The sequence below is a fragment of the Aspergillus alliaceus genome, assembly GCF_009176365.1.
Source record: "Aspergillus alliaceus strain CBS 536.65 unplaced genomic scaffold BDW43scaffold_40, whole genome shotgun sequence".
Classification (NCBI taxonomy): domain Eukaryota; kingdom Fungi; phylum Ascomycota; class Eurotiomycetes; order Eurotiales; family Aspergillaceae; genus Aspergillus; species Aspergillus alliaceus.
The window spans coordinates 155,618-176,136 of NW_022474723.1; the positions used below are offsets into that span (position 1 = coordinate 155,618).

Sequence of the window (20,519 nt, forward strand, 5' to 3'; positions counted from 1 at the left end):
TAGACATTTCCCCGGAGATGTAGACACATCAAGGACGAGCCTTTAATGAGATGAACGGTATATGGCCCTAGAGCCACCTCGCTTTCCGAGAGCGAGGTGTGCTTTTCTTACCACCGAGGCTTCTAGTCTAGGCATACTTTCAGCTGGGAAGTGCTAAGTTTGAGGTTGTGAGGAATAGTAAATGGTCTATATATTATAAATTTATGTAAATGCAAAGGGTAGTTCTGATATGATGATAATTTAAACCATTATTTGAATACTTGCGAGATGACTAAGGAACAACCACGTTTCCAACATACACTTCACACTTGACTGCCTGAAGACCAAATATGCTCAACATCAACCTCTGTGCCCCCTCGAATTTGAATCTTTCAACCAAAAGCTGAACCAATAAACCCAAGCATGATTTCAAATGACAGCCACACCATCGCCTTCACCGAGGTAGACGAGGCCAACCATCCTACTGCTACTTACGTCTACTCCAAAACATTGGAGCATCTTCCCCGCGATAAGAAAAAGAGCAGGATTACAGGGCGTGTGGATGTAATAGTATGTTTTGAGGTTCTATTACTGATTTTTAATCTCCTGTCTCGAGGCATTTATGGGTAACAAAGAACCTCCTGGGGTTCAATGGAAGCCCCCGTTCCCGTAGACACTATCAATGCTATTTATATGGCAATCACAATTTGAGTGAAAGAAATATGGCTCCATTGACTCGCCAAAAAGATTTCATTCTCTGTCAATAATATACATTGCTATGACAGCTGAAATTGACGACGTACAGCATCCATCCTCTAAACCTCACTCATGGTCTCTATCCTCTCTCTCCAATCTCCTAATCGATGTGTTCCTTCCTTCTGGCTATCCTCACAGCGTCAGTAATGATTACGTCTCGTGAGTTATTTCGGCCCCAGATTAACCTGTGGCACGAGACTTAAATGTGCGCCCAGCTGACGAAGATTGCAGGTACCAAATCTTTGTGGGTTCTCCATCTCTTCTGTATCAATAAACGACGGCCTCGTAGCTACCAACGAGCTGAGAAAAGTTGGGATATTTTCTTGGTGCCGTCTCGTCGTCAAATTTGGATGTATCAATATTGCTAACGTACCGATGACCAAGGACTCGCTCCAAGCTTTCAGTAGTTCCATTGCCGGTCTCTTATCTTCGAGAGCAGTACTACAAGGTAATGATATTATTCCGTCCCCGCCCAAAGTCATATCGGTTTTTACTAAATATAGTTCAACAGGCGTCGGTGTGGGCAATGCGGATGCATCTCCGACAGCTGCTCTTTTGCTTCATATTCTCCAAGACTCATCCGGCCGGGTTGCGACCATTTTGTTTGCACATAGGGTCGGCACTGCCCTGGAACCAGAATGTAAAATGTATCGTCTTGCTGCTGACGTATTCAATGATGCTGCCATGATCCTAGACTGTCTTTCTCCGATAATCCCAGCAGGGGTTAGTCGGGTGACAGTTCTTAGCACAGCCGGTGTGCTACGGGCTCTGTGCGGCGTCGCAGGAGGAAGCTCCAAGGCGAGTTTGAGTGCACATTTTTCTCGATGGGGGAATCTCGCAGAGGTCAATGCGGTACGTTTTGTTTATGTTGAGTAAGTCTTAATTCTAATTCTAATATTGATATTATTATGTCCAGAAAGACTCCTCGCAAGAAACTATCATCTCTCTTATTGGGATGTTGGTAAGCTTGCTATCTGATATTCCCTCGTAATGTATCAAGCTCATAAGATACAGGTTGGCTCCTTCGTTGTTTCTCGTGTAACGAGCTACACTTCAACCTGGATCTTACTGGTAATGCTCCTCACCCTGCACCTGAGTCTCAACTACGCTGCTGTTCGCTCCGTGCAAATGACCAGTCTGAACCGGCAAAGAGCAAACATCGTCTTCTCAACCCTACTAGACTCTGACCCGGATCTTGACATCGACGATGTCAATCTCACCCTACAAGCCCACACAAAACCAAAACAAACCAATGTAACTCAATCTAAAAGCCAGTGGCACATACCCACCCCAGGGCAAGTCTCCAAACAAGAGAAGATCTTCGAGGCCGATGGTGTCCTAAGATGGATCTCATCTGCTGCATCAACACAATACAAACTAGGCTTCTGCCGTATCGGCGTCTCCCTCGAGCAATTCCTTGCCCCATCCTCCTCGCCCCATACAGAATCCGGTTCCCTCAGCACCCCAATACCAATGTCTTGGCTCTTCGCTCTCTTCGAATCAGAAGACTATCTCCTCTTCTTGCATCATGACTGCAAATTATGGAATGCAAAGATCCTCCTGAAAACGAGCAGTACCACTCGATCACAGCTCAAGGCCTGGATGCACGCTTTACTAGCTGCGCGGGTTTTATGTCTGTCAGCAGAGAAAGCGGAGGTGCAAGGCGATGAGGTGGAGAATGAGCATATCAAGGACGCGATATCTCAAACATTGACTTTTTTGAACTCTGAGTGTCGCGCTGGTCAGTACATGTCAGCTTTGACACAGGCAGGATGGGATATTAACATTGCAGCGTTGGAAACGAGGTCTGGCCGGCGAGTAGCTTATGATTATTGAAGAACTTCATACATTGGGTTATGGGAACATGTTCTAAAATAGTGTAAGCTTGATCTCACAGCCCATCAAAGGCGTTAGTTACCTCACCATAATCAAAACACACAGTGCCAATCAAAAAGGAATCATACAACCCAAGTGCAAGTCCCAAGTAGACACAAACATAAAGTCCACATCGATATACCAGCCAATTCACAACACACAAAGCAAACCGAAAGCAGAACAGAATAACCTCTAAACCAAACAGTGTCTTTATTCAAGAAAGAAAGAAAGACAAAAAAAGAAAGGTCGTGCCCGGGATCGAACCGGGATTACGAGAATCAGAATCTCGGGTGCTAACCATTACACTACACAACCGCCTTTTGATGTAGGATTATTTCTTAATTAAAGTTTATAACCCTATACGTACTTGTATAAGGGATATTTCCAGTTTTCGTTACAAGGAATTGTAAACCACCAGTGGTCGATGCGATTCTGTCAGTGTGTAAACTGCTGAGCCTAGGCAATATATTATTTAGGTACTAAGAAATAATCTGGAACGCGCTAGTAGGTATGTAACTACTAACTGGATTGCGACCATTAGAGATGCATGTATCGACACTGCAGCTATACAGTAGATGGAATAGGCATGGGACATTCTCGACTGCCTCTTTGGAGTTCGCGAGCTGGTTTATACATGATTTTTCTACTTTGTGATAAGACCGTAGATCTTATAGGGGTTACGTTACGTTCAGTGTAGAGGTTTGCAGGGTCATTCAGATAGATGTAGCGGAAATAAGACTTGTTCAAAGAACCCATGGGTATCTATTCTCGAATGTAAATGCTAGACATGCAGAGAAGAGTGAAGATAATGCAGGCAGTCCGATGCAATCAACAATCGCGACAGAAGCATTTATGCATCAAAATCAAACAAGGGGCGAAGAATGCCCAATCGCCCGAACTGCAAAACCAACACAGTAACGCCTGACAAATGACCACCCATCCGTTTCGGGACTATATTCTATCTTATTTTGAAACATAACAAAGGAAATGCTCGCTCACTGCATAATCACTCGAAACGCCTGCTATGACAATGCTTCCCAAAATAAAACAATGCACCATGCATTACACCGTCGAATCATGTCCAAGTCAATGCGAATGCGGCTCAATAACCAAGAGATCAATCATAGGATGCAGTGGAAAATATGCAAACCGGGTCATGTCGTTCTATCACATGGTGAAGGGGTAAAGGAGAAAGAGGAGATTACTGTGACTAATAACCCCGCGATGTGTAAGTCGGTCGTAGTGTCGTGCCAAGGGCACGGATCAGTTGAAGGTGATGTTGAAGTGACATAGGGCAAGTCATTCATCCATGCCCTGCAGTTTATTGCTCCCCGAGCTTCCGGTATTCGAGCGCTTCTTGAAGCCCAACTTCATTCCCATTTTCTTCCATGGGTTGTCAGTGCGGTGCTTCGGGCTGTGGGCCAGGTGCAGACCGTGGGCATCGCTGGATGGTGGCGTTGTCGGAGGAGTCATCGGTTCGCCAGTGCTCATCGATTGTAGACTTCCAGAGTCGTCCGTCAGGCCAGCCGAGCAGTCACCGCTCCCGCTTGAAGTGTGACCGGAAGGTCGGTGGCTGGATTTTCCCATGGAGGTCATGGCGCTTAGGGAAAAGTTCGAGCGGCCCGAATGACCAGACGAGGAAGTGGGAGACCCGAAATCTTTCGAAGACCGCGGAGACAGTCGCCGGCCTTTCGATCTGGCGCGCTTCACAGCGTGTTCGTCGAGACTCGGGCCGGACACCACCGTCACGCCGTCCTCCTGGGGGAAGAGCGGCTCCGCCAACGGCATAATCTGAGCGGTAGCGGAGTGGGCATTCAGAAAGGGCAGGAAGATTGACTCCTCCATCAATTCATGCACAAGTTTGATGGCGGCGTCTAGAGTTTCGGGGTTAGGGGGGATGGTCGAATTGGCGTGTCGAAGGATATCTTCGCGGACTTCACTGGAGACATTTATCTCACGCGGTGATCCGGGAATGATGTAGGCCGTCAATAGTCGCTGCCAAAGCATCCGCAGATGCTGGCTTTCCGGGCAATCGGTTACGATAGGTAACTGGCCCAACTGATGACTGAGGGAGTCGTACGTTTCTCGGTACCGTTTGGCTTCGAGGGTAAATTCCAAGGTTTCAAGGCAGTGATTCTGGGAGAGATAGGCCATAAAAGCGCTCAGCGTGTAGGGGGCAGGTGCCGTGTTTGCAAGCACCTCATCCAAAGTTGGGCGCATGGGACAAAATGCGCCCGCAGGAACCGTCAGACTCAGCGGACGTGAGCCAGACAGGTCCATGTCCTCGTCTGACTCACTGTCTGAAGACGAAGATGTGGGGGAGAGTTCGGGCGTAGAAGTAGGAGTGCTGTGCCAGAAGTGGAGAGGAGGGTATAAGGTCTTCTTTTTGAGCATCGCGTATAGCGTGCGTGGTTTTTTAGAACGTTTCAATGTACGTTGAGCCACCCTGATCTTCCCCAGTCCGGGATGGTTCGAAATTCGGGAAGAGCCCGCTGTTTGTCTTCCACGAATCTGAACAGAACGATAGGGCTTGGGTGTCCCTGACCGGAGATGACGGGTCAATGGCGAGGGTGGAGATTCCAGCGTATACTGACTCAGCGAGGACAGGCGCTCGCCAATAAGAACAGGCGGGGGATGCGAGAAGCCGTATGGGTGGAACGGTTGTGTAACGAACGAAGCCGATTCGGGGCCTTCGGAGACAATGTCAGGAGGGGGATGAGGGACACTGGAATTAAAATAGGACCAGAGTAAGTGTGGGGGAAGGATCTCAGTGAACGAAGGGTGAGATCTGTTATCGAGGGAAAGGACTGATTAGTCGTGTGCCGCGGCCGAGATGTGAATGTAAGGAGTCTAAGATGGGTGGGAAAAAAATTTTTGGAAGACCCCGAAAAAGAAAAATACTAAGGCACAAGTACACAAAGAAGGATAATGATGACGACACCGGGGGAGGAAAGAAAGTAGGGAAAAAAGAGAAGAGAAGGATAAAACGGGGGTTGAGTGGTTCTCAAATAATAAGAAACGAGGCGGGAAGGTGGAAGGGTGATGTGATGCTGCGGATCAGAGAGTTCAGAATCCTGCACGGAAGCGTCGAGCAACCGGGGGGGGGGGAGTGGTTTTGGTCCACAGGAACAGCGTCGAGAAAAAAGAGGGTTCCAGACACAGCATCCACGTTGGTCGACCCAAAGGGTGCGAGCCCACAGCGTGTATTTCCGCCACAAATCACAGTTGACTAACTTCCCGGTCGATCAAGCGCCTGTCCTATCAGACCGAGGCCGGCGGAGATAGAGAGCCACTCAGATCCCAGGTTTGGCCCGCGATGATGCCAGTGCACTTGTCACGGCCCTTTGTTTCTCACTTCACGTTTCCTGCCTGAAATGGAAGGACGAACGGCTAGAGAGAGAGAGAGAGAGAGACAGAGACAGAGAGAGACCGAGGGAAACAACAAAAACAAGAGCAGGAATGGAGAATCAAAACAACGAATATCTAACGTATGAATTGAAAGATTGAGGATACACGCATATACACACCAACAAGGCCAGATCACGTCATATCCACCTTCAGATAGATCGTCCCCTAGGGAAATAAAAGAAGACCTCTGGGCTCTCTCGGAAGACTCAACCCAAACAGAACCAGGATCTGGAAAGGCCCTGCGGTGGAGATCGTGAAAGAGGATCGTGTCCGTCAGTGGAGGAGCGAAATTGATCTCCGTCCTGGAAGTCAATCCTGGGATGGGAAAAAAGTGGAAACAACCAAAAATAAAAGAAAAGAAAAAGAAAAAAAAAATTTAAAAAAAGAGAGAGAGAAAACTCAGGTGGATCCCTTGCAAGTTGTAACTCAAGAAAAGTAGTATTAAGCGTCGTAGTTATGGTGATGGTGGAGAGGATGGTAAAAACCATCAATTCAAAGCGGAGTCTTGGTGTCTCTCTCTCTCTCTCTCTCTATCATCCGTTGGTGATCCTATACCACACACTACGAACCTTCCATTCCAGACATGACACATTCGAGGAATGTGCACTAGAAAAGAAAGGAATCCCCCTACGAAAGGGGTAAAAAATGGAGAAAAGTGTGTCCCAAATTGGAATAGAACGACAAAAAATTATAAATAAAAGAAGAAAAATGGTCAACTCACCACAACGTTGAATTCAATGCGATGTTCCGCAATAGAACATCCAAAGAAGGAGTCAGGAGTAAGGGGAAATTGAGGAGAAAAATTTCTGTATGCAAAGTGTTCACAATGACAAAATTGCGCAGGGCGAAGGCAGTGGCAGAGGTAAAATAATCCCTCAGGCAGGAAGGAGGGTGATATATCTGTATGGGGGCGTAGGAGTATGTATGTATGTAGGAGGATGCTGGTTTCTGGAGGTCTGCGCAGTAATGGTAATGGATCATACAACATAGGTTGAGATCATCGACTAATATCAGTATGATACCATGATATATTTCCGGGGTGGGCGGATTTAAAAAAAGAAAAAGTAAAACCTGGAAGCCTTCAAGCCGATTCACTAAAATCCGTCGTCGTTGTACGAGCACCTGATGCAGGAGCTCTGAATAATAATGGTTTAATATCCTCGGCCAAAGAAGCCAATTCCCGTTGTGGCGGCAAGCCTCGTGGTGTCTGGCCTCTCGACTTGGTCTGCTTTATTGTGATTTTTTAGTGCATTGGGGTTTAATTTAGCAGCTACAGGGATGGAGTAAAAATAAAAAATAAAAATCCATCTAGATATATAGAATAAACTACTAGTCGTACATTCTTCGATACTCCTTCCTGCTCTTGATGTACATACAGTATCTGTGTACTCGGGGATCTCTTCCTAAATACATACATACATACATAGTACATACGTACACATTATTACCACGGAGTACATACTGCAGTAGGGAAGCACATCCGAATCTGGGAAACTTCCCACAACTATAGTAAGTAGTATATGACAAGCCATGGGCTGGTGACAGCTTAAGTTTAAAACATTGCTACCTACTACTGGTCCATGATCATCGACGTACATTAGCTTTAATCGACGTGTTTTTGGGTTCTTGCGGACAACATCGTAGAATGGCACCTTGAAGATTTCCACTGCTCTGGAAAATTACTTGTATGACCCATGATAACCTCATCCGAGAGAAAGTTTCTCGAATCCGAAGTCAGGGAACCCGTCTCCGTCGTGGTGGTTTGAAGGCGCAAGACGGCCTGACGAGTGGTCGTGCAGAGCGGATCCCGAGCTCTGATTGGCCCGCCACGTCAGGATCTGCAGGAATGCCAAGAAGGCAGTGCAGCCATCAACTCCATACAGCAGCCTGGAGGCAAGGGGGTGTTACCTTCATGAGTAGTAGTGCAGCCTGACCCGAAAGGCTAATGTCAGGTAAGTCGGGGAGCTCAGACATTTTTCAACTGCATCTGTTCATTCCAACTGCAAGGTGTTGTGTCGTGGGAGGTGATGGTGGGTGGGTTTTCCTTCTGTCCCAAGACTTTTGGAGTGGATCTGCAAGCCCCCAAATGGGGTTGTGGAATGATGTCTAGATGCAGAGGGAAAAAACAAAGAAGAAAAAAAATCACCTATACGAACGTCTTAGAAAAAAAGTGAAAAAGAAAAAGATTCGCTAAACTACTCTGGAGTAGTCGCAACCCCGACCACCTTTCATTTTCGAGCTAGCCTTAAGGTGCATTTGCCATTTGTAGTTCATCAAATCCCGTCTACTTATCACGTAACCCCCGGCTCTTTGCTTGACTCCATCCAGGCGTTTGTTTAATGATGGTAGTAGCACCAGTCACCATCCCTGCTTGCAGTCCACTATCCCAACTTGTCTGCAAGGGAGTGCAGACATGCAGACATGCAGACATTGTGTATGTGTCTCGATGTGTGGTTGAGTCGGAATGGCAGAGAAGAAAGGAATGTTTCAATTGATCCACCGAGAACGGCAATGATGATGAATACTCTTGCCTGCAAGGTATAGGCTGCCCAAAGAAAGAAGAGGTGGTGGGCAGGGTTTTTTCTTTTTTTTTTTTTTTTTTTCCAGAACGTCAACGAAGGCAAAAAGAATTCCAAAGAATGCAGGTTTGCCCCAGTTTGACGGTAAGGGAAAAGGCGACACAACCTAGGAAGGATTGCAAAGTGATCCACTAATCAGAGGGCTTCGGCCCGTTCAAGTACGTGGTCATTACTGACCAGTCAGGGTAATGGTGGCTTGCGTGTACATAACTCTTAACCCGCGTGGTCCTTTCGTTGGCAGGGACATCGGCGAATACCACAGGGTTCCCATCGCGCTTAGTGTTACGCCCCACTTCCACTCTCACGCACCACACATGAGGGCAGCCAACGTGTGTTTTGCTCGGGATCATGAGACGAAAGCGAGTTTCCTATTTCCCATTTTCTCATTATGTCTTGGCATTTATCCATGGGCTCGGACTTGGGCTTCTAACTTCGTTGGGCAAGACATGTCAAGTAGTTAATCATTGACTATCATTATCGACTTTCTACTACAAAGCATAGATTTATACTATGCTATTCCCCATCCCATGAGGTAAAACGGATTGCGTGTCGAGATGCCGTTCTCAAGGAATAAAATGAATCCCACCAATGGAAGCCTGGTGGGCCATCTCCTACACAGAAGCAAAGATCTGCCATCCCTTGCAATGGATAATAGGATATCCCTCACAATCTTTTAACTAAAGCCGAACATCGTACACAAAAAACGTCATAGGTAATTTGAAGTCGTCCCTGTTCATCTGCAGATCACTCAGCCCAGTCCCAAATAAGAACATGAGGGTGAGCCACCAGACCAACCCTAATAAAAGAAAGATAAGTTAGTTTATTTGTTTCAAGTGGCAACTGAGTCAGAACTCGGGAAAGTCTCATCCTTTTCCCGTAGGCAGTTGCAAACCTCGGGCATCCCGTTTCTTCCCGCTTCCAGTCTCGTCAGAAGATAAAAGCCACAGGGCTCAGTGCGGTCAGATGCGGTGAAAATTTTTGGATTCTAGAACATCCATGGAAGCCTTCTAGTCGCCCAACGCCACATCGATAGTTGTTTATTGTAGCTTTTCTGTGTAACTGTACATTTAAAGTTACTTATTGTCATAACAAGACTAATCTATGAACGGAGATACAAGGCGAATTCCTAGATTGGGAGGTTTGAGATATATATATTTATTTATCTTAATTTTTTTCAAACGAACTCAAATATCAATCATAATAATATAGAAGTCACTACTACATCATTGGAAACAACGTGACATAGGTAGCAGACCAAAAATTCTGATATAGACCAACTATTCCCTAGTTTACCCGAAATCCCTTCAAGCACCTCGTTGTAACTCCAGCATCACTCGAATGATCAAATGCCCCAGCAACCTCACATTGACCTTACTAACGAACGAGAGCCAACTGACTCGACCGTGTTCACCGAAGTCTATAGATAGAGATTGCTCTGCCCGATATTGTCGTTCCTAAGCTCCACAGTCCTACACTTCAATATCGAACTTTTCGTCCTGAGCCCCACACAGAGAAAAAAATCATCTACTAAAAGCTGTGGCAAAATAAGGCTCTGATCGCTACGGAGTAGTTAGGCTATATACTATAGTTCGATAGGGTAAGAGGTATCCACATCTGACAAGGTTCCCTGTTTCTTTCCCTTTACTTTTCTTTCTCTCTCTCTCTCTTTTAGGAACTATGGCTTTTGTTCCATGTTCCTATTTGTCGATCAAGATTAGTGCGGCTACATTCCGGAAAATAAGGTAAAAACGGGTTCAATATTATCAATTTCAATAGTCCCATTATTAGCAACGTGGAAAGATATGACCTTATCATCGGTCGGGATTGATAATAAGAATATGAGGGTTAGTTTTCCGAGGAGTGGCCAAGTGGATCTGAACGGTTGCGAAAAATGGCGCGAAGCACCATCTCAGGTATCGAAGTTCTTTAGTACTGTGTATATGTACATACGCAGCGGAGAAGTGGATACAGAGTTTATATCGCCTTGGGAATTGGGTATGCTTCTCTCGTGAGATATCAAGAGAGTGCCAATTGCGAACAAGCCTCGCTCATCCCAACGGATTGTTGGACTGGAATGCGAACCGGATTGACCGACTCAATTGCAGTTAAGTTGGTAGCGAATGCTCGTCCCAATCAATGATGAAGATTCAAGCTTGCCATTTCAAACATACACCGTGATATATATAGTTCGTCTGATAGTATCTCTCCCCTAGTGTAAATTCCTCGTACAGCCTGTAGATAGGGAAAATTCAAGTCAAGACTGGAGGCACGGACAAGCTACCTTCCTAAAGTACATGCATAATACATCGGAGCTATGAGACAGCTAGTGCGAGCTACAGCTAGAACTCCCCCAACACTACCGATCAAGCGTATGCACTGCGATACTTTTCCACCTGTAAACCGAAGCAACATATCAGATCCACGTGTCATCGAATAGGAAGACAAGTTGTGAATAGTTGGCAGTTATTTGTTCCAAATAACGTATTACTCAATACGTAGAGGATCCTTTCTTTCTGTAAAATAATATGAGTTTTGTATATCTATCTGGTCTAAAAAGATTCTCCTTTTTCTTTTTCCCCTTCTCTGTCTTTTTTTTTTTTTTTTTTTTTTTTTTTTAAGGACGGAAAACTCACCACGAGGTCATCAAGTGATCCACAATTTCTCCATTTCGTAAGACAGACAGACAGACACATCAATATCATTTCCACTCTATGACTAAATGATCAACAGACAAATGTTACAAGAGTCAAGATAGGCTAGTCCGTTGTGACATGAATATCCTAACGCCCGGCAAATCCACGGCTAAAGGGGAGGGGAGACAGAGGGACATACGTGTGGCATGATCGGATCTCCAGACAGGATGGACCTAAGGTACGAGAAAGTAACGCTAAGACGTTAGTGAACTCCATAATTTGTACCTGTGACTCCAATCGACCAGTCGTCGACCTTCTAAATCAAGATAAGTACAGGACCACCTCGTTACATGATGGCTCATATCATTGGTCCTGAAGGGATAATCCTCATCAAGTCTAGACTTTACCTGTGGGGGTTTTATAGACAAGAAGAGGGGAAGAGAATAATGGGGTCCCCATGATTCAGATTCTATGTTTTGTCCGGTGCTACACTACGTTTGATTAGGAGTATCCACAAGAGGAGGTGGATAATTTAATCCCTGATACGGAACACGCCGATTTGAGAGAGCATTATGCAGAGGATTAACATTATGCAGAGAATAAATAACCTGCTCAGGATGCATCCAAGGTTACATGCATGATCAACCGTCAGACGGCATCATTACATATCTACAGCAGGAGGAGACATGGATAGAAAAACGACTGATTAATTTGCCTACTATGTGGAGATGTCAGTCAGTCAGACTCCCTCGGACATCATGATGACCTGCAGTTGTCAGCCAATGGCCGACACCGGGCAACATTTCTGCACCACAGCAAACTGCTTTGGGGACAGGGATGCCATCCTTAGTGTCGCTACAACATACTACCCTCAGATCCATGGCACCCTTCCGTGGAGTTGGAGAGCATCGGGGGCGTGATAGATAGGTAGGTATCAGATGCTGATAAATCCTAACATGGGGCCCGAACAACCCTTCTAGTATAAAGATAGATTTACTGTTCCAGTAACTACTTGAATGACTGATAGGACCTCTCGATCGTAGATTTGAACACGACTTGCTTGGTATAATTACTTACTCTACGCTATCACCATGGCCCTCTCTGTCTTATACACACAGTAAACCAGATCCGGCACGATGCAACAAACCAAAGAATGCTATCTTAAACCCACATAACCAACACGCTGCTCAAACACATAGACACAAACAGTAGATTCAAGCGAGGAACGGAAATATATGAAACATTGCCTGTCGGGTCCCTTTCAATCCTGCAACAACCCGACTGGGTAGGTGCGACAAGACCAGCCGCGATAAAGCGCATCCGTCGTAGTAAATTCAAGGGTGGAATTGAAACCGGATCATATCTGATCAATATCCACACCCTTTTCTTCTTGCTTTTGCTGACAATAGCAACGGTATAGATAAGTACAAATCCAACCGATGAGGCTACATCCGAATGATCCCCTGCAGATAGACACAAGACGCGCGCACACAAGAAACACGAGAGAAAAAGGAAAATAAAAACGAAAACAAACAGCCACAGGCTGCTTCCACACAAACTCCTTGACCGATGGACCCATTTATGCCTGCAACGTATCCCATGGGGCATATTTTAACATTTATAGTCTTAAATGCTTTGTAAATAGGTCACTGCTGGTTGAACGTGAGGACTCTTCCATCGGATGCCAAACGCCCTTCTGCAACACCATTAATATTACCATCGAAGAACCAGCCACAATGAACCGAGAGCATGGACACGGCCAGAGGTTAGGAGGTCGAGAGAGCCGGAAAAAGGATGAGGGTAGGGCAACGATCATGTAATCTGACACACAAGAATCTAGTATTAAATGGCTCATGCCACAATGCGGGGAAAGAAAAAGAGAAAAGAAATCGCAGAAAGCAGAGATAAATCGAATTCGCCATTCCGAGCCGTAGCACCATAAAAAGAGCGTCGAAGGTGACGAGTGTGATGAGACGTAGAGGTGTAAAACGAGGGTCGCTCTCTTCGTGACCGGTCCGCTTCGAGCTGTATTAATTTTGCAGCGTCGAGATGAAACCAGGCGGGTGCAGCGGTTTGCTCGATCCGAAACCCATTCTATCGATGATAGAAGGAAAACAATATACCCGCCCGTATTCATCCTGTGCTCACCTGCCAGCAGTTTCTGTAAAGCCTTCCAAGCATGATTCAAGGAAATGGGGAGCGTCCGGGTTATAACAGAGTATAATTGCATGCTGCCTTTAACCCTCCTAGGAGTGCGAAGACAAGAAAGAACGAAAGAAAGTCGAAAGCCAACATGATGTAAAATTACATTCTCCGTGCTCAACCGGGCATCAACCTGGAAAGCTGGATGAGCGAAAAGGTATGATACCTAGGCATCAGCTTAGTCACCTACCGCAGCATAATGCTTTCATCACTTTCTGGACGAAAGTAGGCTGCGGCTCATCGTTTCCTTGAGCGCCTTGGCCTTGTTGGCTATTCTTCGTCGGGTTGGCTGGGCTTCCCATGCGACCCGGGATGTTTGCGTTCGAATTCTGAAACTGTGCCTGAGTCGATACCGTCGGCGTCGTGTCCATTCCCCCGCTCTGGCGTTTCGGTGGCATCCCGCCGGGGACGTTTTGCCGCTCGCGCGTCTTCCCTGCTCCTGGCTTTGCCGGAGAAGGGGGCGGGGGCTGCGCGGCGTTTAAACGGTCTGCAGTCACACCGGGCCTTTGGCTGCCGCGAAGCTGCTGAGCATGGAGCTCACGGGCAGATGAATTGGGGAGCACATTGTTATGAAGATGCTGTTGGGACGAATACGACTTGTACTCCCATCCTCTTCCGTTGTTAAGCTTCATCCAATCGTATTCACCATCTTCAACCTCTCCAGCGTTCTTGAGTGCTTGCGTGAGCAAGTCTCTCAAATAGTCATAATCCGGTGTATCTTCAAATCCAAGATTGCGGACGTAAGTGAGATACTTGGTGAACTCTTCTAAAGTCTCAATGGTCAGTGCGACTGTGCTAAAGTAAAGGGAAAGATAAGGTGCCTAGTACCGGGAAATCCTTCGCAAAGGTCCTTAATTGCAGTTGTTTGTTTCTTTTCACCAATCTTTTCGTATTTCTGCTTGTTCGTTGCGGCCTTCAATCCCTGCCACGGAAGACCCCCTCTTAAGAAGTACATGAAAACGTGACCCAAGGCTTCGAGGTCATCCCTCCGAGACTGCTCCCGTCCCAAGTGGGTGTTGATGCTCATGTAGCGGGCTGTACCGGACAGCGACTTCCGCTCACGATAGGGAATATGCTGTTTGGTTTTTGGGTCACGATATTGCTTGGCCATGCCAAAGTCGACGACATGGATAACGTTAGCGGCCTTGGAGTTCGGGCGGCCAATGAGGAAGTTGTCGGGTTTAATATCCCGGTAGATCAAGTTTTTCTCGTGGATTGTTTGGACTCGAGAGAGCTAAGGGCGAAACGTCAGACGAATAATATGTGGGACAGGTAATACACATACCATCTGCTTAGCCACCATGACAACAGTCTTAGTCGAGAAGCGTCTGTTGCAGTGATCGAAAAGGTCCTCAAGGCTCGGACCGAGTAAATCAATAACCAATATATTATGTAAACCCTCCTGACCGAAATAATAGACATTGGGAATGCCCGCTGCATCTAATCAGAATAATGTCTCCTGGTGTTCACGTATGCTCATCCATTACTTACGACATCCGACCAATATCTTGTATGTTCGATACTCATCGCGGAGCTGTGGTGCATCACTCTTCCGTGGTTCCTGGGTTTGTCAGTATGTCGAGTTTCTTACCATCCATGAGGACGATGCACGCACGAATTTTATGGCCACCTGCTGGTTGTTCAAAAGATTTGTGCCTTCGAAGATAACACCGAAGGATCCTTCACCAATTTTCTTTCCCACCCTATAATGGACACCCACGACGTTGGAAGACGAGGACGCCATGTCTGCGATGGGTATTGGGTGACGATAAGTAGAATGATTTCACGAAGAGTCAGTCAGGTCAGGAGACTCGGTCCGCGGGTTCGGCACGTGAAAGACTAGTCTGCGAAAAGAACGGAACAGTCAGCGAGAGAACGACGGCAGGACCGACTGGCATTGACTATTCGAATTGAAAGGGGAGGGAAATGGAAAGGGAAAGGGGGAGGCTCACAAAAAGCCTGGTGTTTGCGATCTAGATCATTCATCCACGAGTCTAGTGTATGTTCGAACCGACACGGTAAGACGGGAGCGATGGATGAAAGTAAATAGACGACTGTCTAAATAAGCCGTACCGATAATATCACGCGGAGAGATGACTGTAGAAGCGCCTGACGGGAAGGGACACGGAAGTGAAGTACAGGCTATTATTTCCGGTAGGCCGACAGTCGGGGCTGCAGGTTGACAGTTGAAGGTGCGCTGTGGAAAAGGGAGGGTCGTAAAAGAAAAAAGTGGGTTTAGGGAACGAAGGGAAAAAAAAGGAAATAAAATCAAACCCGAAAATTACTCCCCGGCGCTCACCAACTGCGTGGCAGTACGATGAACCGCACTGAGCAGTGGTTTGATGGGATTGGGAGAGCAGGCAAGGGAAGGGGAAGAAGAGGGTGAGGTTCGAAAGAGTAATTGAGGAAGAGGGAATGGGGAGAGAGATGGGGAACTATGAGTGGATAGGAAGGACTTAGGTGAGAAGGGAATACACCAGTAGCATGGACAGCTGACGGGGAGAGGAAAATTAGAGGGGGAAAAAAGAAAATTGAGGCGGAGAGAGGAGAAGTCAGAGGGGGAAGGCGATGGTTGGACGATGAGAACCAGACGGGCGGCCGACTGTCACTGGTCCGTCGATTTCGTTCCGTACCTGAAGGCTGAGGTACCATTCATTAACCGGCGGTCTTGGGGTTAGCGCGGTATGGGTAAGAGTGTATGTGTCGGTATTGACTAGTGGAAATATTATTGCTGAAGAACTAATTAGGGATGTAAGTCGGTATTTTTCGGAGATCTCTTCGTCTGTGAATCTATATACAAAGTCCCGGCATATTTCTTGAACAGGGCTTACTGAGATGTGTGGGAGAAGGAAGACGTCATCATCAGAGGCTTGAAATCAAGAGAGCTACAGAAGAGACGAGGAAAACAGGGAATCCCGTATGGGACTCGACTCGCCCTAGTACAGGGACTGGACTGCCTTAGTGGCTCCCTTAGCGCTCGGGCTGTTGGGCGACGAACGGTTGAAGTCCGGCCACTAACTTCCTGAGGAAATAGAAAGTGGATTTTGGGGGGGTCGTTCTGGCCAGACTGGCAGCTAAAATTCCAAACGGGAAGATTAGCTCAAATACATACATGGCAATATTATTAGGTACTGTACATGCTGACAGACAGACAGTATCCCCTCAACAACAATACGGGAACATAGTCCTAGTCAATTATCAATAAACTCATGATATCAACAAAAACATGGATCTAGGGGAGCTAGAACAATAGAAAATTTCAATGAGAGACATTCATTGTGTAAGGGGATCCATGTGGATGTATGTGAGTTCCAGTTGTTACTATGGTTACTCATATTTTCTCACCTCGGTATTACCGTAGCCACCCTGCCGTGCTAAGGTACAGTACTGGCATTCGGCCATATGCAATCAAGGTAAATTGTGGTATGATACCGTTGTCTAATACATACCTTACCTTCAGTCCAAGCACAATCAACCCCCTACAACATAGTAATAAAAAAATATCGATAAACTGATCAATTCAGGTACTGTGCATTAAGCGGAGCGGACTCTCACCTTATCTAGCTGCAGGACAGTATACATGGGTTGGAGTTAGGCTCGGAGATCGAAATGCTAGCTGTCAGCCAACTACTACTTAAAACAGTTGTGGGTAGGCGCCAGCTCTTGACTAAAACAACAACTAGTTGAACGCTTTGCTGGCGGTGCCCCTGACCAATCTACACCCTGCGGCATTTTAGGGATCCGTTTCGATCGTCTACAATACCACAATCTCCGAGGAACACCCAACAGTGGCTTTGCTCACCTTTTTTGTCGAGTACGATATTATATTTCTCGATCTATCGTGCCTTTCGACAATCTACCTTTTAGGAGAGCACAGAGGCTTTGAGCACGTACTCTCGCTCCGGCCGAGATAGCTTTTCGACTTCCGGATCAGAGGAATTTTAAACCAATGTACTTGATGGTATATCATTGCGCGTAGGAGAGATAAAAAAAAAAATCCAAAAAACCTCGGCATTAGTATGGGAGACCTTTGAGAGGCCATAGTACTTATAGTGATGTGATATTCGTAGACGATGTAAGACATATATCTCCCCCTTTCAATGGGGTTTAGATAGCTAGTAACTAGTTATTACCCAGATCAAAATCACGCCACTGAGCCACGGTTAGACTGGATACGGAACCCCCTTTTGCTTGTATCGACGGTCTGTGGATGTAATAGCCACCCACTGATTATCCGAATCAGTATGGAGAATATTTTCTACATGATTGTCCTGTTAGTGGGAGATCCCCTCTACTTCTGATAAAAGATACTGTGTAGAAGTAGCTGCGGGTTGATCCCTCTTGACTTTTAACTCCTAAGGATATACTGCACCAATGTAACATCTGCCAAGGCTTCTCCTATATAAGTGACTCCCGCCCTAGTTCCGATGGTCCACTATGGACTTAGTAGATCACAGGAGCTCACTCTGATCTAGGAGATAAATTACGTTCATTGTTGGATCGATATCAATAAATTTATGAGTCTAGGGCTAGGTTCAATAATAATTGGCTTTCTAGGACCCATAACAGAAGTACAAATAAATAATGACACGTCCCACCAAAGAAAATATCCAAGCCACCAGCATGACCATAGCCTATCCGCCATTCGACAAAGGCCAATATCCAATATATCGCACAGGAAGCAACACAGAGCGCCAGGAATTCAGTGGGCATTTTGCCGATGAAGGATGCAAATCCTAGTCAATAGAAGGCGCGGGGTCATTGGGGGACACTGTCCGTGTGCGATGAATAGCGTTGTTGATTCGTGACCTTGCACTGCAGACGTCTTTCGACAGGACATGAAACCATACGATATGTATGCATGTTGACAGGCGGGTACATTAACATAGAACCGCCATGAAAGACTTGTAATTCTCCATCTGACACGTAGACGACCCACCGAGCAGACTTCGGAGGGAGGTATTCTCTTGGAGGGCCATGGTGCGCTTCCTGACGTCTGAAACCCACAACATGCAGCCTTGAAACGGTTCTACGTGGAATGGACTGATTGGACTGAGGCCATGTAACATCGGTCTATGATATATGTGCATAGTTCCTGCAGGGTTCTTACTGAAGTTGATCCAGGTATAGAGTATCATACCGATACATGCTGCATGACGGATGGCTATTGCAAGGACACAATGCGAAGGTGGTTAAGACAAACCGCCAAAAGGCCTATGCCATGATCGACTATACTGACTCGCGGAGCATCCATTGTGAATATGGCATCGCAACCATATAACATCGAACGTTTCGTACATTATTTAATGTATGACAAGTGCTCCGTCACAGCTGGTCAGCAGGAACATCTTCCGCCTCATTTCCAAGCTCATTCGCAACGAGGTCTTGCCCTTCCTCACCATCATCTGCATCATCATCGTCATCATCGCCGTCTTCGTCCGAATCCTCCTCGCTGCTGGAGCCGCTACCGTCGCTATCAGCATCGCTGCCGGGGTCGTAGTCCTCTTCGTCCTCATCTTCCTGATCTTCCAGCTCGCGCTGGGCTTTCTGCAGCTCGCTTTCCCCTTCGAGAGCACCTTCCGCATTCACAAAATCCTCTTCCTCAGTTTTCACCCCATTGATGTTATATCGCTTCGCACGTCGTGCTTCTGCAAGGCTAGCATCTTGTAAACCGTGCTTCTTAATGTAGGCATCGATACCGGCATAATCGGCCTGGTCGATCATAGAAAACTCCAATTCCTGCGTTTCATCACTTGAAGTAGGTCGGGCCACCACATTCAGGTTGAAGGTTCTCTGGAGCACAGAGGTGTACGAGATTGAATCGATATTCTCGAAAGCAAAAAAGACCAAGGGCTTCTTGAATCCGAACAGTACGCCCGTGGAGAGAAAGAAGAGATAACCTAGAGCGAAGAAATGATTAGCTTAAGATAACTCAACGCCGAATTCTACAGGTAATAGTACCTTCCTTACTACCACGGAAAGCCTTGACGTGATAGGCTTTCTCTCCCTTACGATGCGCTTCAGACATGGCACTGACAAACTCCCTCTCATCTGGTCGCACCACCTTTGCCTGCGACAGATTCTCATTCAACACCTGTCTAACAACATCTTCAGCCGACTCTCCATCCTTGTTCCCAATCTGCTGTCCATTCCCCGAGAATGCGGCCTTGGGAGGACCATCGGAGACCGTCCACACCATCGCCTCGGGGGAAGGTTCACCTTCCGGTGGTGAATTTATTCCATCACCATACTGGGGGATGATGCAGAAGTTAAATTGCTTCTGATTTTTCTCGGGGACAGGGAGGCACAGGACATGTTCTATCTCGACCGACAACACAATCAGCATCAATGTAATAGAAGCGGATCACAAAACTTACGTATTTTGTCCATGTGGATGCCAAACTCCACTGCCTTCGACGTCTGATTTCTCGCGCGAAGGAAACCGCGCCCTGCGGTGATCTCGAGCGTAAGCTTTTTCCGTTGCGGAACAGCGAATGAAACATCCTGCATATAAAATTGTAATGGCGCGTTGGCTTTCAGATCGCCTGGAGACTGTGCCTGTCCTGCAGCATCTCCATTCTGTAACTTTCGCTTCTTCGCAACAGGGCCGTCGGTAGACATCTCCACGGGCTGAACGGGAGTGCTCGCATTCCTGGCTAGTAGGCTGGAGGTATATCTAGCAATGTCCTCGAAAAGAGGTATATATTGTGGGGTAGTCCCTGTGAAGCCGTATCGGACACCGGTCAATTTTTTCTTTTCGTTGGACCTGGGCTCGTATCAAGTCAAGTGTTGGGTTACGCACCGATCGCATCATAAACTCGTTTCTTCAGAGAGGGTTGGGCGGCGAAGGCATCTTCAATGGCTGGAATACTTTTCGGAGCCGATGAATTTATCGCAGCGAATGCCATAATTGGGAAAGAGCAGCCCCAAGATAACAAAGCCGGGCAGAATGTCTTGAAAAATGGGGCTGCGTGCGTGAAGGTTAAAGGGAGATATGGGGATGGAAACTTCGGGCGCGGAGAGATGATGGATAAGAGAGATTGCGAACGACTCCCCTGACGGCTGTCGACCGGAGACAGCCCACGCG

General features: G+C 46.7%; 5 protein-coding genes and 1 non-coding gene across 6 annotated transcripts; 2 read left to right on the forward strand and 4 right to left on the reverse strand.

Moving 5' to 3' along the window:
* Positions 1 to 300: 300 nt before the first annotated feature.
* Positions 301 to 2,673, forward strand: BDW43DRAFT_284562 (RUS1 family protein). Its single transcript, XM_032042856.1, has 7 exons — positions 301 to 549; positions 785 to 894; positions 967 to 979; positions 1,120 to 1,183; positions 1,247 to 1,587; positions 1,652 to 1,696; positions 1,750 to 2,673. The coding sequence occupies exons 1-7, from the start codon at positions 403 to 405 to the stop codon at positions 2,569 to 2,571; spliced, it is 1,542 nt and encodes a 513-aa protein (XP_031897537.1). The 5' UTR covers positions 301 to 402; the 3' UTR covers positions 2,572 to 2,673.
* A 180-nt stretch (positions 2,674 to 2,853) lies between these two features.
* Positions 2,854 to 2,925, reverse strand: BDW43DRAFT_t177. The gene has a single exon. It is a non-coding gene; the product is annotated as a tRNA-Gln (tRNA).
* Positions 2,926 to 3,909: 984 nt separating this feature from the next.
* On the reverse strand, positions 3,910 to 5,004 carry BDW43DRAFT_302228 (regulator of G-protein signaling domain-containing protein; the record flags this gene model as incomplete). Its single annotated transcript, XM_032045202.1, has 1 exon — positions 3,910 to 5,004. One exon carries the CDS (start codon positions 5,002 to 5,004, stop codon positions 3,910 to 3,912), a length of 1,095 nt encoding a protein of 364 aa, XP_031897538.1.
* A 3,591-nt stretch (positions 5,005 to 8,595) lies between these two features.
* BDW43DRAFT_284570 (uncharacterized protein) lies at positions 8,596 to 9,685 on the forward strand. The gene has a single exon (XM_032042857.1). The coding sequence runs from the start codon at positions 8,786 to 8,788 to the stop codon at positions 9,056 to 9,058; it is 273 nt and encodes a 90-aa protein (XP_031897539.1). The 5' UTR covers positions 8,596 to 8,785; the 3' UTR covers positions 9,059 to 9,685.
* A 3,680-nt stretch (positions 9,686 to 13,365) lies between these two features.
* On the reverse strand, positions 13,366 to 15,508 carry BDW43DRAFT_157586 (casein kinase I). The gene is made up of 7 exons (XM_032038551.1): positions 15,385 to 15,508; positions 15,048 to 15,271; positions 14,924 to 14,993; positions 14,718 to 14,866; positions 14,261 to 14,666; positions 13,623 to 14,198; positions 13,366 to 13,565 (listed from the first exon to the last, which is right to left on the reverse strand). Exons 2-7 carry the CDS (start codon positions 15,174 to 15,176, stop codon positions 13,561 to 13,563), a joined length of 1,335 nt encoding a protein of 444 aa, XP_031897540.1. The 5' UTR covers positions 15,177 to 15,271; positions 15,385 to 15,508; the 3' UTR covers positions 13,366 to 13,560.
* A 2,563-nt stretch (positions 15,509 to 18,071) lies between these two features.
* rtt106 (putative negative regulator of DNA transposition (Rtt106)) lies at positions 18,072 to 20,425 on the reverse strand. Its single transcript, XM_032042858.1, has 4 exons — positions 20,235 to 20,425; positions 19,810 to 20,151; positions 19,394 to 19,750; positions 18,072 to 19,332 (listed from the first exon to the last, which is right to left on the reverse strand). The coding sequence occupies exons 1-4, from the start codon at positions 20,338 to 20,340 to the stop codon at positions 18,758 to 18,760; spliced, it is 1,380 nt and encodes a 459-aa protein (XP_031897541.1). The 5' UTR covers positions 20,341 to 20,425; the 3' UTR covers positions 18,072 to 18,757.
* Positions 20,426 to 20,519: the final 94 nt, after the last annotated feature.

Excerpts from the sequence above, each read along its gene's own strand:
- BDW43DRAFT_284562 (XM_032042856.1), top strand. The coding sequence starts at position 403 with ATGATTTCAAATGACAGCCACACCATCGCCTTCACCGAGGTAGACGAG. Across the intron at positions 1,588-1,651 it reads ATCTCGCAGAGGTCAATGCG|AAAGACTCCTCGCAAGAAAC; the intron begins GTACGTTTTGTT and ends TATTATGTCCAG. Across the intron at positions 1,697-1,749 it reads TCTCTCTTATTGGGATGTTG|GTTGGCTCCTTCGTTGTTTC; the intron begins GTAAGCTTGCTA and ends CATAAGATACAG.
- BDW43DRAFT_284570 (XM_032042857.1), top strand. The coding sequence starts at position 8,786 with ATGGTGGCTTGCGTGTACATAACTCTTAACCCGCGTGGTCCTTTCGTT.
- BDW43DRAFT_157586 (XM_032038551.1), bottom strand. The coding sequence starts at position 15,176 with ATGGCGTCCTCGTCTTCCAACGTCGTGGGTGTCCATTATAGGGTGGGA. Across the intron at positions 14,994-15,047 it reads AGCAGGTGGCCATAAAATTC|GAACCACGGAAGAGTGATGC; the intron begins GTGCGTGCATCG and ends TGACAAACCCAG. Across the intron at positions 14,199-14,260 it reads CCTTTGCGAAGGATTTCCCG|AAGAGTTCACCAAGTATCTC; the intron begins GTACTAGGCACC and ends TTGAGACTTTAG.
- rtt106 (XM_032042858.1), bottom strand. The coding sequence starts at position 20,340 with ATGGCATTCGCTGCGATAAATTCATCGGCTCCGAAAAGTATTCCAGCC. Across the intron at positions 19,751-19,809 it reads CATCCACATGGACAAAATAC|AACATGTCCTGTGCCTCCCT; the intron begins GTAAGTTTTGTG and ends CGGTCGAGATAG. Across the intron at positions 19,333-19,393 it reads TTTCCGTGGTAGTAAGGAAG|GTTATCTCTTCTTTCTCTCC; the intron begins GTACTATTACCT and ends TCTTCGCTCTAG.